The sequence below is a fragment of the Peromyscus leucopus genome, chromosome 14 (genome assembly GCF_004664715.2).
Source record: "Peromyscus leucopus breed LL Stock chromosome 14, UCI_PerLeu_2.1, whole genome shotgun sequence".
Classification (NCBI taxonomy): Eukaryota; Metazoa; Chordata; class Mammalia; order Rodentia; family Cricetidae; genus Peromyscus; species Peromyscus leucopus.
Window position 1 is genome coordinate 23,253,599 of NC_051075.1, and position 17,281 is coordinate 23,270,879.

The 17,281-nt window shown below is 48.5% G+C and overlaps 1 protein-coding gene across 1 annotated transcript in view; it reads right to left on the bottom strand.

Annotated features, from left to right (window-relative positions):
* Egln3 (egl-9 family hypoxia inducible factor 3) overlaps nucleotides 1-17,281 on the bottom strand; it is a 28,329-nt gene that overhangs the window by 3,171 nt on the left and 7,877 nt on the right. Inside the window, 2 exon segments of the mRNA XM_028869700.1 lie at nucleotides 1,565-1,701; nucleotides 3,161-3,280. Of these exon segments, the coding sequence (XP_028725533.1) occupies nucleotides 1,565-1,701; nucleotides 3,161-3,280 (257 nt within the window).

Sequence of the window (17,281 nt, forward strand, 5' to 3'; positions counted from 1 at the left end):
TTTAGACATTGGTGAAAAGACACAGTTCAGCACTGATGTCTTTGCGTTTTTTCCATTGTCCCCTGTTACTTGCTTTATCCTATCTACAGGACAGACGGTAACTGGAGCTATCTCATGCTTGGATTTTTAAAACTTTTGTATTTACTGTTAGCCATAATAATTTCCATTAAAATTTTCAGTAAAATCCCCAAGAGCTTCTAACCACTTTTGCTGATATTTTCCCTATGACGTGGGTCACAGTGGGACCAGGAAATAACAAGAGAATCCTGCCACAAAACAGGGTTCTATTATTGAACCCCACAAAACGAACCACAAATAGACTTCAGTGGTGAGAGCTAATGGCCTGCTTGTGCAGGGCACATTAGAGTGGGACAAATCTGGGTCTCTGGGGATTGGAGCTGTCTAGAGGGCCGTGTAGATGGCCTTGAGTTAAGCACTGCCCTTCTCAGCTCTCCCCGACCTCGCTGCTACTCCCAGGACGAGCCCCAGTCTACATCACTCTACGCTCTGCCTGGCCCGCAGCGCTTTCTGGGAGATACCGGAGAAGTGGAGGCAGAAGCAGACATAAATATTTTTATCAGAGCTTTCTAGATTAAGATGAGACAATTCTAAGCTGTTCACTGACTCTCAAAATCTGTACATCCACGTGCTAAGGAAGAGGAGAGAAAGGAAGGAAGAAAAGAAAGAAAAGGATTTAAAAACATTCAATTGTAGCCTAGAGTGGTTGCATAGTGTGCATAACGCCCTGGCATCACAAAAGCTGTGTGCAATGGCGCATGCCTGTAATCTCAGCACTCAGGAGGTGGGGGCCGGAGGCCAAGGTCAGATACTCAAGGTCATCTTCTGCTACATGGTGAGTTCCAGGCCAGCCTGACGTGAAACTCTGTCTCACAAATGAATGAATGGATGGACAGATGGAGCAAGCAAAACCATAACATCCAACTGTTATGGCATGGATAAAGTTAGCCCAGGCAAACAGAAAGAGCAAAAAGGAAATGAATTCAGAACAAATTATTCTTTCCTTTCCCGCGGTTCTTCATTTGCTTAAACTGACAAACTGTAAATCCACTGGCAGAAGCAGGACTTTCGATAGGTGATAACCAGGGCTAGTTCACCATTAGGTCTTTGTTGCTGCTGTCTGCCCCTCGACGGTTCTGACCCCGGGCCTCACTTAGCTCGTGTTACCTTGAACTCTCAATCTTCCTGCTCACACGCGACTGCTGGTATTACAAGACTGCACCCAAGCAACGTTAGCTTTTTTTTTTCTTCCCCTTAAGGGGAAGGAGGAAGGGACAGAAGTAAAGGTGAAAAAAGCATTCTAAGTAACTAAGTCCAGTATGCAAAACTCACAGGAAATAAGTTAATAGTTACTTTAAACTGAAGTTAGGTTTGTATATTACCGAATCCTAAAGAGCCCCTTCAATTTCTATTACTCCAAATAGGTTTACCTATCAGTTTGGGGGTACAACCGGCACTTCTAAGTACAGGACATGAGTTCTAAGAGTTCTCAGGGAACTAGGGTTCATACACGTTCTCAAAGAGGAACTCTGGCCCCAGCTCTTACCTGGTCGCATAGGAGGGCTGAACTTCATGTGGGTTCCTGCGGTCTGACCAGAAGAATAGGAGTCTATCAAAAATGGGCTCCACATCTGCTACGAATGATTTCCCTTCCGGAAATATCCGCAGAACTCCTCCATGTAACTGAAGACCAAGAAGAGACTTAGTTATTTCCTGGTCTCACATGAGGTTTATCAGCAAGAATGTGTTAGCTCCACTGAAGAGAAACGCCACCTCTACCTCAATTTTAAGTGGGTTTAAATACTGACTCCCCTCATACTCTGCAGTTAAACTTATCTCAGACTTAGCTTCATACATTCCTCATCCACTTCAGACCAGCATCTTCCCACTCCCACAGCCATGAAGGCCACAGAGACAAAAGAGCGCACAGTCAGAGGGCATCACACAAAACTGTCCATGTCAGAATTCATCAACCCAAAAAAGCAAACAGACAAATCCTGAGCAGTTTCATAGCTCCCTCAAATACTAGGTCTAAGCACTCACCACATCCAGCTGCCCCTGCAATAACAATTTCTCTGAGTTCTTCAAATGCCCATCTGACCTCCTTGGTGGACCCTTCCCTGAAGGTATTGACACCACGCTGTCAATACCTTTTGGGGCACCTATCGCTCTCTTCACCTGCTTTTTCTTTTTCATATGTACAACCTACTTGTCCTACTGGAACAATCATCTGGGTAGAAATCAGGCTTCACACATCAATGTTTCTATACAATGCTCATCTAACACTGGCAGAAACTCAAATATTTGTTGATTTCATTCTTCCTCATTTATTATTGTTGGCCCAATAACTCTGCTCACATAGCATCTCAAAAGATACTTTTAAGCCCTAAAGGAACTGTTCCAGTCTTACTACCAAATAGAGAGGAGAGATACAATATTACATCACCCTGCCAGAGCCTGCACTAATGAACAGCTAACAGAGATGCACAGGATTCAAAAGCTAAGCAAGCTTCTAAAGGTCTCTGATTTCCCAGATCCCTAAATCATTCTGAACTTTCAGACAGTATACAAGGGTCAAACCGTGTTACATGAACTTCACATCTCTAGCCATTCCATCTCTACCATCTACCATCCACAAATTAGCCACACAACCTCTGCCATTCACGACAAATGGCTCCCTGCGGGACATATCATCCTGAGAAAGAGGACTATGTGGGAAATCCTCCTCAGGGACAGTTCAATGTCCCACGGTTCTATTTTTGTGGAACTCTCTCAGTGTTGCTGCTGGGGGGGGAAAGGTGTACATTACATGCTGAGCTGAGAATCACATCAGCTCTGCCTCCCAATGTTGAATTACCTCCCTCATTAACCCCCGACCTTCACAATCACCCTCCCTCCCCCCACCAAATTAATGTTATAGCCACTGCCTTTAATCTCATCATCTTCGGTCCTAATTCCACAAATGGGGGAAAGGTAAAAAATAAAAGAGTGGAGACAGACTGTTAGAAACTATAACTCTCCTAAAGTTGCCTGAATGTTTCCATCTAATTGGAAATGGCATGCTCCTCTCAGTGAACCCCTATTTGCACTTTTTATGGTTTACATAACCCACTCCGACCCCTCCCCCATTATTCCACAGTACCTTGGCATCCCAATTCTTATTCAGGTAGTAGATACAGGTGATACAGCGGCCGTCACCATTGGGGTTGTCCACATGGCGGACGTAACCTGTTCCATTTCCGGGATAGCAAGCCACCATTGCCTGTGGAGACATCCCAAGGATGCTGTTTAGAAAAAGCTGAGAGCCTCCTCCTACAGCAGACGTACACAGTACACAGATTCGGATTACTATCAGAGCATGAAATCAGCGTGAGGCAACCTTGGGTGTGGCATGAATCTTAGAAGGTCTTATTAATAAAAACAAACCTGGAGACAGGTGCTGGGGTGAACGCTGGAAGATCAGAGAGACAGAACAAGCCACAGCCTCACCTTGCCAATTCCTCAGCTGATTCTGTTTCCTCAAACTGGAAGCCTCTGAGTCCTTATCCAAAATGAATCTCAGCTGAACTGCTGCTCAAAGCCTAAAAGCTCAACCAGGTTCTAGTTCCTGGTTTTCATGCCTTATATACCTTTCTGCTTTCTGCCATCATTTTCTGGGATTAAAGGCATGAGTCACCATGCCTGGCTGTTTCCAATGTGGCCTTGAACTCACAGAGATCCAGACGGATTGCTGCCTCTGGAGTGCTAGGATTAAAGGTGTGAGCGCCACCATTTTCTGGCCTCTGTATCTAGTGGCTGTTCTGTTCTCTGACCCCAGGTAAGTTTATCAGGGTGCACAATATTTTGGGGAACACAATACCACCACATTTTGGTATGAAAACTTAACAGGCAGGCCATGCCTTAGGGCTTGGTACAGGGTAAGTGGTCCATTAATATTCCCACGTTCTAGAACATTGAGAACCTTCTAAAGAAACCCATCCACGTCATCATCAACAAGATGCCTGCCTTTCTTTCACACTCCTTTTTGAGAAAGCAGGTTTCAGGCTCCCATCCGAGCCCCACCAGATCAGTATCCTGAGATGGGGGTGCAGGGGGGGGGGAGACGCATAGGGGACACGTGCATGCCCTCTCAGCACTCAGAAGCTGAAGCAGGAAGGTGGGAAGTGGGAGGGGTCTGGCCTACACAGGGAAACTTCTAGAAGGAAGGACAGAAGTGATTGGGGAGAGGGGAAAGATAAGAGAAAGACCCTTTGGGGTGGGGCTTAGGCACTGTGCTTGTTTAGCGGTACCCTCGATGGTGGAATCATGCTTGTTTTCTTACAAAAAGAGCACGTCTAATTCCAAAGGGAGTTAGGGTCAGTGGGAAGCTAGACCTTGACCAATCAGCACAGATGACACAGGGAGACCTCTTTGAGGGGGCAAAGATACACACAAGTATTAAGTGTATCCCTCAATTCTTATGTATGCTCTTTTTCTGTTGTTAAAGATTGATTTATTTGCTGGGTAGCACTGGCACACACATTTAATCCCAGCACTTGGGAGGCAGAGCCAGGTGGATCTCTGTGAGTTTGAGGCCAGCCTGGTCTACAGGGCGAGATCCAGGACAGGCACCAAAACTACAAAGAGAAACCCTGTCTCAAAAAACCAAAAACAGAAAAGAAAAGAAAAAAGATTTATTTATGAGTGCTCCATCTGCATGTACGCCTTTATACCGAAAGAGGGCATCAGATCTCATTACAGATGGTTGTGAGCCACCATGTGGTTGTTGGGAATTGAACTCAGGACCTCTGGAAGAGCAGCCAATGCTCTTGACCACTGAGCCATCTCTCCAGCCCCCTCTTATGCTCTTCTTGATGATTATCAGACCAGGTGATAATCTGAGGTCCTCCTCCTTTGTCTAAGCACTGCCTGTATACCCACAAGGTGAAAGAAGAAAGTAGAAAGCCACGTCGTAAAATCCAACTGAGAATTACAATTACAGGGGAAATACAATATATATAACTGTTCTCATTACAAGACACCATTATCATTTAAAAATATTTTATAGGGACTCAGGATATCTAAGGAAAATGTTGGAACTGGTAATATAAAATGAGGGCCGAAAGCTTTTCCCTATTTTGTTTACCAGTGTGATCTTAGCGCCTAAGGAGTACCCGGACACAGACGTTGTCCACTGAAACGTTGACAAGTGTATCAATGAACTTATGAATGGTTCTTTGTTGAAAGCAGATCCCCTACTACCTAGATAAATAGCTCTTGCTTCCTCTTTGAAAGCCTACCTTCAGACATGCTTGGGGGGATCTGGTTTAATATTCCCTGATAAATATCGAGGTGACCGCATGAGTAAAATGACCACTAGTCAAGGACAGCCCCAAACTGAGCCACCGATGGTTCAGTGGGTGAGCTGACTCCCAGCTGAAAGCACAGAGCGAGCCGGGCCTCACACACACTGCATGCTGGACGGCTGAGAAGTGACCTGGCTCTGCAATGGACTTGAAGTTGAAATCAGAAGATGTCCCACACTTTACTTTTCTGCGCAGCTAGCAATCCACCAGCCTGCCTGTGAAACTTGAAAGTACCACTGTGATGTCATGTGCAGAGCTGATGAAGTTAGTCTGTTAGCCTGGGCATCTCCCCGAAAGGGTGATTTTGAGGTGACTGTAATAAGGATCTGACAAATGATGCCAGCACCAGATAGATGGGGGCTTGAGGAAGGCTGATTGGGAGCAGGCAGGAGTGACTGGCCTGGCTGGAGAGAAGACAAATGAAGTCACCTACAACACAACGGGAATTACCTATCCCCGGAAGCAGCTGTCAGAAGTGTAAGGGCCAACACTGAAAGTCATTCAGGCACAATTACTTGCAATTACTTGTTGATTTCCCCACCATCCCAGCCTCCCCCTCCTGAGAGGACCTTAAAAAAAAAAAGAAAAAGAAAAGAAAAAAGAAAAAGAAAAAGAACCGAAAGCTTTCTGTCGGCCCCTGATATAGCTTTATATTCCGCAACAGCTCTGCTCCCAGCAAAGGTCAGGGCTCTGGATGCCTGCCATCGACTTCATCTGCAACCGACTGTGTGATCCCAAGCTCCTTCCTGTGAGGAGGGGCACGGGTCCCACGGTTTATATTGATTGTCGATTTGACAGGATGCAGGATCACCTCGGAGACAAATCTCCGGGCATGTCTGTGATGGATTTTGTAGATGAGGTTAATTGAGGTGGGAAGACCTGTCCGAACTGCCAGACGAACTAAAAAGGAGCAAAGGGGCTGAGCATCAGCATTCTGAATCTCCCTCTGCTTCCTGCCTGTGGATGGAATGGGACCAGCTGCTTTGAGGTACTGCTGCCACGACTTCCTGCCACGATGGACTGTGCCCTGGGACTTGAGCCAAAATAAATCCTTCCTTCCTTAAGTTGCCTTCATCGGGCATTTTGTCACAGCCGTGAGACAAGTGATTAACACAGTCCTCCAATGTCCAAGAAGAGCTTAGACTGGATCTGAGCTCAACACCCAGAACAGCAGTGTCTTCCAGAGCACCAAGAAGCACTAACCCGCTTCAAAGCTCAGTTTCAATTAAAGTACAAGCAGGAAATAATGACAGTTCCCATGAACGCACCCTCCACTAATTGCTACAGGTATGAAACACACGGAGAGAACATGCTGGCACAATCCCTTAAGGATGCCCCTTTGACTGTGAGCATACGTGTGTTTCAGGGAAGGAAGAGATCATTTTTCTGGCCAGAGTGAAATTCACCCTCTCTCTGATTCCAGAAGTCATGTGAATCATGTTTGGAACAATGGAAGGAAACCCCAGGAAGTTCAAAGGTCCCGCTGCAACCTTGCTAACCAATTGTACCACTGAGGTTTCTGGCTGAGTGCCAGAGGAGACAGGAGCCGGGTTTTGGCTCGGACACATTCCCAACTGTCTGCTGGTCCTCGCCAGGATCTCAAATTCGGAAGCTAAGGATGCGCTGAGAGGCGAACCTCAGTGACGAGTCATCAAGTCTGTGCCAATTTGTGCACGGGGCAGCAACAGACTCCGGAAACGAATGGGTTTATCGGATCTGTTATCTAAGCCTCATCAAGTCTGGAGAAGGCTCCAGAGCCCAGAGCGCAGGGAAACACTGAAACACTTTATTGTTTTATGGGAACAGAGCTGGAGCATTTTAATGACGATCAACACTGACATTCACCAGGAAGGTATCTCACTTATTATAGGCTTTTTTATTGGCAAAAAAAACTTCCTGACTCGACCAGTCCTTGAAATCTACAGCAGTTTCACAGCCCAGCCGTGTCCCTTCGGTGGCACAGTCACTGTGGCCTATGAGCCTTCGAGGATGACTCAGCACGCCCTGATTCCGCACGGTCTCTGATGTATCACGGTTCCCTGCTCTGGCCCCCTGCACAAACCCCCATCCCCAGAGGCCTCTCCATAGCTCTGTAGCAACAGGAAATGAGAGGAACGACCCAGGTGTTCCCGAGCTGGCTCTGCACCAGAGATCTGTGCTTCAGACCCCTCCGTGGTCACGTTCAAGCAAGAAGAAGCGAACAACCAGAGAAAAACTAGAGCAGAGTCCAAGTATGAAATCTACTTTATAAATGCCACTAGCAGAAAAGAAAACCGTGCTGGTGTTCGGGGCTGTGGGGTGGGGGTGGGGTAGTTGGGGGGGACTATAAAAACAAACAAGGTTAGAGGTCAAGCCTGGGAGTTCCACTCCGAGGCCCCAACTGGATGCTCTAAGCCTGAACCACAACCTGACTATAGATACAGGCCTGTGCTATAACCAGCATCAACAGCCTGTCTGTTGATGATTTTTCAGACAGAAAACTTAGCATTTCTCCATAGATCATACTGCAGACCAGGGGTGCAGCCAGGCAGTAGAGCCACGCCCAGCAGGCATGACAGCCTAGGACTGATGCCCTGCCCCTCAAAAAGAAGACAAAAGAAGCCATAGCATGTATTTTAGGAAAACGTAGTTTATTGCTGAGGACTTTGGAGCCAGACTCCTTAGTATAGCTTGATCTTTACCAAATACAAAGTTGTGTCTTAGGCAAATTTTTAAAAATTGATCATTTCATTTATAAAATTTATAATCAGGGCACAGATATTGTTTTCAATTAGTCAAGAAGCCTGACATGGTATCTCACACTTGCTACTCCGTTTCTAAGGAGGCTGAAGCAGGAGGATGATCACTAATTTTAGATTAGCCTGGACAACAAAAGGAGATACGATCTTAAAAACAAGAGGCCGAGCCCAGGACAGCAGAACTTTAACAACAGCTGGTTGAAGCGTGTTAGCAAATTAGACCTCTTAGTTGCTAAACAGAAATATTAGAAAACTTTTTAAGGAATTTTTTTTTAATTCTTCTCTCTGGGGGATTTAATGATATTGTTTAATTATGTATACACGGGTGTGAAGGGACCAGTGTTTGTGAAGGCCAGGAGGCATCCGATCCCACTGAAGCTGGACTTACAGGCTGCTGTGAGCAGCTCGACCTGGGTGCTAGCAATCAGATGCAGGTCCCCTGCAAGAGGACCACACCCCCTTAGCCCCTGAGCACCATCTCTCCGGCCCGAGGATTTGTTTAATGGTTTTGTGAAGGAGACCTTGTCTGAAAGAAGGAGGAGGAGAAGAGGAGGAGGGCAGCATCTCGGGGAGAGAGAAGAAACAGGTGCTGCGCACCGAATACCGGGGATGTAGCACAGCCAGGTACGGGGTCAGCCAGTGCTTACATCTCTTTGTACCTCGGCTGTCGCATCTGTAAAAACGGTTAAGCAGACCCAAGTAAACAAATCCTGTAAAACTCATTCATAGCACAAGATCTGGGATTGCTTTCATTTGCACTGAGGGCAAGGGAGACCCTTTCTTTCTCTCTTTCCGTCTCTGCGCTAAGGCGCGGCCACACAGATAATTAATTAGATGTATCAAGAGTCAGGAGAAAAGACAGGTGAGCACACACCTTCAGGAGCCTGGGGGAAAAGCCCAATGGGAGAAAGTCACAGCTGAGTTTCCTGGCTTGAAACACTCTCATTGGCAGTCAGGCGGCAGGGGCCTAGGTGACATGAGGTGACAGTGTTCGCAGGGTCTGTGGGTGGAGGAATGGAAGTCAATACTTGGGGAGAACGGTTCGGAGAGGTTTGTGTTCAGCACGTATTTTAACTCCCACAACGAATGTGGACAGTGAGCAGGGCCAGCCACCCTTGGAACGCTTCGTGTCCCGTGCTGGTGAAGGCACCCGGCTTAGGCAGGGCCCGTGAGGTGACACACAGAGGCAGGGGAAAGGTGACCAGTGACTGCGCAGAGGCCTACGTGGCCTAGCAACAGCTCTAGGCTGGACTCTCTCCCATTAGAAAAGGGAAACTAAAATCTCTAGCCATCCAAATGCCTTCTGCAAGCATCCCGCCCCAAAGACCAGAGTGAGGGGGAGAAAAGCCAACCAGGCGAGCCATAAATATATCTCTTTAAGGTAAAGACAACTGAAGCCAGCATGTCAAATTACACTCTCTATTTGGCTCTGACAGTGAGTAGAACTCCAAATACCGTCGCAAATTAAATGCAGAGGCATGACAAAGCTGACTGGAACCGAGCTCTAGCCCCTGGTCCCCTTCCTCCTCCATCAAGGGTCTGTGTTCTTCAAGGATACTTAAACTTCAGGATTAAGTTCCCACAACATAAATGGCTCAAGACTGCTCCATGGAGCAAGGAGAGGAGGCGGTGGGAAGAGGAGCTACCAAGTCAGGCTGCCCAAGCTCTCTATCCTTGGGACTCACACGGAGAACAGAGAGGTCAAAAATCTCGGAAGTTGTCCTCTGACCTCCACAATGTACGCCATGGCATGAATGTGCCCACACGCACACGGGGGGGGGGGGGGGGGGGGAGGGAACGGGAGGGGAGAGGAGAGAAGGAGAAGGGAGGGAAGGGGAGGGGAGGGAGGGGAGGGGAGAGGAGAGGAGAGGAGAGGAGAGGAGAGGAGAGGAGAGGAGAGGAGAGGAGAGGAGAGGAGAGGAGAGAAGAGAAGAGAAGAGAAGAGAAGAGAAGAGAAGAGAAGAGAAGAGAAGAGAAGAGAAATGTAAAGGCCTCTTCATAAGTTGTCAACAGTCACGCAAAACTTGTCCCAAGTTCAGGAAAATGTCACCAGCACAAAGTCCACACTACCTGCCAGCTGAGCCAGCACATGACACTGAATGGGAAAGCAAGGTCTGGGTGTGAAGAAGAAAGAGCAGCCAATGGGTTTTATAAATATCTTATTTATTATCATTAGTGTGAGTGTGTGTGTGTGTGTGTGTGTGTGTAGACACATGCCATTCCCTGCATCTACACACCCAGGCCAGAGGACGACCTGTGCCAATTGTTTCTCTCCTTCCACCGTGGGGGTCCCCCGGTCAAGCGTGGCGGCAGCAAGCGCCTTTACCCGGTGAGGCCGTCTCACTGGGCCAGCTTCCGGATTTTTACACATTTATTCCAACCACCTAACGGGTAGAGAAAGGTGCTGTAGGCGATCGATTCAAGCACTCAGAGAACAAAGGCGGGCAAAGGCTCAGACCGTCCTGAGTTACCTCAGCATCCCGCTTGTTATCCGGAGCGATGTTGAGATCAAGCCCTTCAATGTCCTCCCTTCAGGTGCCTCTGGTTAGAGACCAACGTGCCAGAACGAGGGGAGAAAAAAAGTGTGGTTTTGGCGGGCAGCAGCATGGTTCCCGCGTCTCCACTTTCCCTCCCGAGGTTTCAAGATGACAGAGTCCATTGCACGTTAGGTTCATCATCCTTTCAACACACTCCAAACCCTCGTGTTTCCTACCGGTCTAGTTTCACAGGGGGGGCGGGCAGGGACCACGTCTGCCTTCCTCTCGCACAGGCCCTACGTTCACACGAAAACCAACGCCGTCCCTGCATTCCCACACCCAAGGCAGTGTGCTACACCTTAATCTCGCTGCCGATGCAGAGTGATGGTGTGCGTGCTCTTACACACGGATTGCACAACCAAGAAGGAGCTTCAGGACTTCTGCAAATGGGATTTCTAAATGGCGGAGTCGCTCTGGCGAAGTGGGTCTGCCTGCCCTTCCTGTTCTGGATAAGGCAGATAATCCACCATCTTCACTTCCCAGCCACTCACCCCGCAGTGAACGAGGCCCCCGCTTCCAGATCACACGAACAAACCCCAGCAATTATGCAGAAAGTAACCGGGTCACCGTCTGTTTAGATGTTCTGAGTTACTGATGATAGAGGACCAGGGACCATAGTCTTTTGAGATCTTTATGGTAAAGAGAGAGAGACTCCCATCCCATGCCCTGAGAGAAACCATTCACAGGAGCATTAGACATCCACCACACAACACACATACGCCCACAAGTTTGCACAAAACCACAGAAGACCACAGGACTGTAAAAGCTAACAGTGTTTGGCTAAGATTCCATTCCCGGGCGGGGGGGAGGGGGGGTGTCCCCAAGTCATGCACAACATTTTGAGGGAGTCACTCTCCCCGAGAAGCCAATGAAACTTCTCAGAAGACCGGGACTTTCAGGAGACAATTATCATTCCTCTCTCAGTTGTGGCTAATTCCTTGGCTTGAAGGGGATTCGTCTAAGTCCTGCAATTAGGCACGGTAAACAGGCCTGGCAACATCCACATTATCAGCGCGGGCTGTTTGGGTTTGGGAACGCAGCCCTTCCCGTGGAGGCCTGGCGCTAGGCCAGCCGGGAGATGACTGAGTGACAAGGCTACGTGCACTCCGTGAGGGTGGCAGCCAGCCCACGCCCCAGAGCACACCGCCCGGCAGCCAGAGGAGGGGACAGACTCTGGGGAGCCCTGGCTCCTCCCCCAGCATGCTCCAGACCCGGCTTTCAGCAGGGGCTTCCTCCTCCTGGCAAGGACAAAACCCGCCAGTCTCGCAGGCAGGCTCGGAGGACAATGTGACAGGGCAGTTAACCATCTCCTTCCCAAGGCCTTTGCCCAGATGTTAGCAGCTGCCACTTCCGGGTGACATTGTCCACAGAACCTGTTTCACTGCCTGGTCCCTGGGAAGGTGAGCAGAAGCTGTGTCTCGGTCACACCGCTCCACGCGTTCTCAGAGGGAGTCATTAACCCTGGTTATCGCATGGACGGACCTAGAGGTTACCACGTATCCCTGGAGAACAAATACATTAGTCATCCTTAAGGCAATGTGGGGGTGGGGGTGGGGGTGGGGCGTGGAACTCACAGCATTCAACTTCCTTAACGTGAGAAAACAGACTTATCAGAAAAAAGCCAACGTCAAGACCCCAAATTGGGGGACCAGTGACAGCCGACTGCCCAGAAAATTGTGTGTGGGTCTCTTTATGCTTCTGTCTTATATTAATCCCAGTGTATGTGAAGGAATTCACGGTGATTTAAATGCAACCTGTAAGAAAAGACTTTATTAACAACTAACACAGAAAAGCACAACCACCAATTAGAAAAACGCCTTGAAGCAACATTTATTAGGCAGGAGAGACCTCCATTTGCATGTCAGTGCTTAGGAAAAGGCATCTGCTAAGTTAAGGACACCACACACCGAAAGGCAGTGGAGTCAGAAAGCTCAGTGCTCACATTCCGTCACGGCACAAACGCTCATACAGTGCTCACCAGGTCCCTGCCAGCCGCGGGTGTGTCCCAAGTGTGGCTGCCTTCTCCCTGGGAAGCCACCACCGGGAGGGTACTCACCCTCACAGAAGAAGAAACGGAGGCACCCAGGAGTTTAGTTAACTTGTGTTTGAACCAGGTCTGTCTGGCTGTGAAGTGGAGCTGGGATCCAAAGCTGAACGAGAATCCTCTCGAAGGCGAAAAGACTGACTAGCCCGTCCCCAAAGTCTTCGGTTCTATATAAAGTGCAGGCGCCCCTTAGAGTCTCAGGACCCCGGAAGTCCTCCGTGGAAAGTGGTGGCCTGTTTGCATATGGCCGACCCAAACCCTCGTATACGCCAGGTAGAACGTAAATGCTATGCCAAGAGCTGACGACAGTATGGCGTAGGACAGGACAGAAAGAGCTAGACACATTTAGTGCAGAACTTTTCCAAATATTTCTAATCCAAAGATACCGAGGGGCTGACTATACTCATTATATCCTTTCCACGGAGATAGAAAGTCCTAAGAGGCAACATCCAAACAATAAAAAAAAAAATTTATAGAAGATACCAAGAAACGAGTGTGCTTGAAGTTGTCTGTGAACTGCAAGCTGAGGACAGAGTCTGAGGCGAAGGGAACTGCCTAAATCCTGTGGCAGAGCAACACTGGCCAAGCTGCTGTCTTGGCTTGTGTCACCCTTCCAGCAGAGCCAACCTCACCGTCAGGTCGCTGCTGCCCCTCAGCCTCCTCCAAGCCAGCGCCCCCCCCCCACACACACACACACGCCCTCCCTCCTCTCGGAATGCCCTGGCACTCATCTTAGCCCAGGGCCAGTCCACAGCCAGCTAGCTAGCCTTCCTTCCAGGTTCTGTAAGGCTGGGGCCTTCTTTCTAGCACCTTCCTTTATCAGGTCATGTCAGAATAAGCTATGGTTCCCAGACCAGCTTCAAAGTCAGATAACAAGTGCCCAATTCAGAAAAAAAGAAAAAAAATGTTTAAGGAAATATAAAAGTTCATTTTCTCCCTGGAAAGAAAATGAGAAACACCCGGTAAAAGAATCCCAGAGAAGAGATCCATTTTTCCTACTTGGGCACAAAGCTAGTTCGGGAGACATCTGAACTCTGCTACTAGTACGTTAATTAGAATTCACAAGATGCAGACTGTCTACAGTCACGTTAATTAGAATTCACTCAATGCAGACTGCTGGCTTAAAGGAGGGCGGACATCCAGAAGATGGCCAACTGGGGTAGAAAGGGGGCGGTGGGGGTTTCGGAGAGAGATGGACATCCAGAGGATCTGTGGCAGGCAGGGGTAGGAAGGGGAGGTGAGATGCCTCAACCATTTTGAGCGAGGGAACTAGAGATAGGTGTCCCTGGCTCCGCATCAAGCAGTTAATTCAATTGTCCTGAAGCTCCTCAGAGCCGGCTCTGGGCTCCATCGGACCAGTGTGGGGAACTGCCAGGCATGACCTCACACACTTGTAATCCTGGTATTTAGCAGAAGCCTGAGATCCACGGTCACCAGTTCAAGGCCAACCTGGGCGTCATAGCAAGATCTGTTTTAAAACGGCAAAAACCAACACAAATGTGAGAACTGAGAGTCAGAGACAATGCAGGAAGGTACTGAAAGTGTCGGAGCTTAGTAGGTGAGCCAGTGGTACTGAGCACGTCAAGGCTTAGTAGGTGAGCCAGTGTTCCAAAGCATGGTCTCTCCACCACTCAACGCTGCTTCCAAAACACTAGGAAAAGTGTTATCTGAACTAGGTGCCTTCCTTCCACTCCAAGACAAGCAGTGAAGAAGCAGCGTGTGGTGGGCAAGCCTGTAATCTTAGCTCTTGGGAAGTGGAGAGGATCGGGAATTCAGAGGCAGCCTCCCTAGCTAATAGTGAGTTCAAGGCAGCCTAGGCAACCAGACGGTCCCCAAACAAACAAAACAGCAATTAAAAAAAAAAAAAAAAAAAAGATTCCCAATTCTTCAGAATTACCAAACACAGCCTCCAACCCCCAAAAGGAAAAATGGAGGACCTCTATACCTAAGCAGGAAGGAGAAAAATGGCAACCACACCCCAATTTCTTACTGAATCGTACCTTCAATCCCAGTCAAGAGATTTCAGGGCAGAGAGTCCCAAACTTTGGCTTTCTCCTGCCCTCTATAGCTAGGCATCTTACTGAGGGCGCTTATTGGGATCCCAGGCTCCTAAGTGGTGTCCAAAGTTGGACTATATAGATGCTCATTTTTTGGAGACTCAACATTTTACAAGACGCTATTTCAGACTTGCAATCATCCAAGTGACCATGAATCTTTCTCCTTGCTCAGTCCTCCTAACCTGCGGTCACGAAGATTCACGTTCCCCTTGACTCCCTAGAAAAGGAGGAAACCATCAGCTCCCAGCTTCACCCCCACTATAGTGCCAGAAAACGAAGTTTATCGGCACAAGTCATAGAAAAGCTAGAGACGTGTAAGGCATGGCTGTTCCCCCCAAAATCTCACAGGTAAATTACAAACGCTTGGTCCCTATTAGCTTTAGCAACAGACAAATATGCTTGCATTTCATCAGCGGAACTCTAATTTTCTTGCTAACAATGGGACTAGGAAAATCCCAACACCATGCCTCATAAACTTCCCACGGTAGCTCTTAAACATCAATCACCCGGAGAGCGTGGCATTTCTGATCCAGTAGGGTTAGAGAAACCAAGAATGTGTGCTTACAGCCAATGGCACTCCCTCCCAGCCCGGAACCTCTGAGACCCATAACCATTCTATGCCAGAACCTTGAGTGTGTAAAGTCTCACTCTAAGTGTTCAAAGGTGAAAGCGAGTCAGCTGTGCACTAGTTAATTTAGGGAGCCGGGGCGGAGAGCAGGACGTGAGAGGACTCCCAGGGTGTTTCTGCACAGACTCTGCTCTGTCAGTCTACAGCAGGCAGGAAACACCTAGCTGTTTCTCTCCAGCATGATATCTTGTGCCGGGCTCTGCCTCTGAGGACAACTGTCAGACCAGGCCTGGGATCTGACTCTGAGGACAACTGTCAGGCCGGGCCTGGGCTCTGCCTCTGAGGACAACTGTCAGGCCAGGCCTGGGCTCTGCCTCTGAGGACAACTGTCAGGCCGGGCCTGGGCTCTGCCTCTGAGGACAACTGTCAGGCCACGGCTGGGATCTGACTCTGAGGACAACTGTCAGGCCAGGCCTGGGATCTGACTCTAGGAACAAATGGTCTGGCCTCAGCAATCAACTATTTTCCTTCTCCGTGGGAAATCTGGACTCACGTTTTCATCTGACTCCTTATACTCGGGAGCAGATGTAATATTGTACCCATTTTATGGATGTACAGAATGGGCTCAGAGAATTGGCTTGCCCAAGAGCATGATGAGATGAAATAAAGTGGAAGGTTTCCATTCTGGTGCCTAGTGACAGACAGCACCCAAATTTAACTTAAAATGTACAAATAAATGCCTAACTCCCTCATAAAGGAGTGGGAGATGTTCTGAGAGACCGCCTTGCCAGGGGCCGAGCTAGGACCAGAACGTGAGGAATCTATGTGTCGGGTTTTGGTGTCTCGCTCCTCTGAGGCAGATCTGTGGAGAAGCTGCCAGGATCTAGGTGTGGCACAGAATTTCCCAATGAGAGAAAATAACTCGCAAAGCTAAGGTCCTCCTTTGGAATGGCCCTGCATAGCTCGTCCAGTGAGAGACCGTGATGCAAACTCCTCCTTCTCCTAGCAAATATATGTGCTCCTTTTTTTTTTTTTTTTTTTTTTTTTTGGTTTTTCGAGACAGGGTTTCTCTGCGTAGCTTTGCGCCTTTCCTGGAGCTCACTTGGTAGCCCAGGCTGGCCTCGAACTCACAGAGATCCGCCTGCCTCTGCCTCCCGAGTGCTAGGATTAAAGGCGTGCGCCACCAACGCCCGGCTATATGTGCTCCTTTAAAACAAAACAAAACAAAAAAACACTCAGGCGTTCATTGAATACAAAATTCCTTTCGAAGATGAAATGAGCCAACCAACTACCTAGAACCTTAAGGAACTGTATATACAAAGTGCAGTGGCCTCTGAATTCAGCAACTTCTAAATGGAAGAGAGGCAACCAAATAAACGTCCTGGGGCGATCTGGACTGTGCCACCCATTGAGTTCCAGGGGACAGAGAACTGACTTCCCAAGACAGGCGCTACCGGACATGGGAGGGTGGTAAGGAGTGTAAGACAATGCAGAGGCTAGCCGGCTGTGCCCGGCAAAGCCCTTTGTCAGGGTGCAGGAATGAAGGCAGCTGGGAGATTAAGTGTGAAAAGGTCAGATGAGGTCAGACAGAAACAGCCTATGTGTCTCAGCAAGAGGTTCAAAGGGTTATTACAGTGGCCGGGGGAGGCGGGGAACAGTGCTGGTTACTACCATGCTTCTAAGAATGGAGAGGACATGATTAGTGGGGGGCCGCACCACCAGCTTCTAGCAAAAACGAGGAAGAGGGTTTACAGAAAAGGTGAGACCCCCCAAGGCAGCCTGATTTTCTTCCTTAAGGATGTCTAGTGAAGAAAGAGAATTCTAGTTGGAAAGGAAATCACAGAACTTGAGGTTCCGCCATGAAGCTGAGAAATAAACCAGGCGCAACGGGCCCAGTTTTGATCAACGGTCTGGTGTGCCCCTGCCTACGTGATTATAAAGGAGGGTGATGGTCCGTTCAAATCATTCAAATTA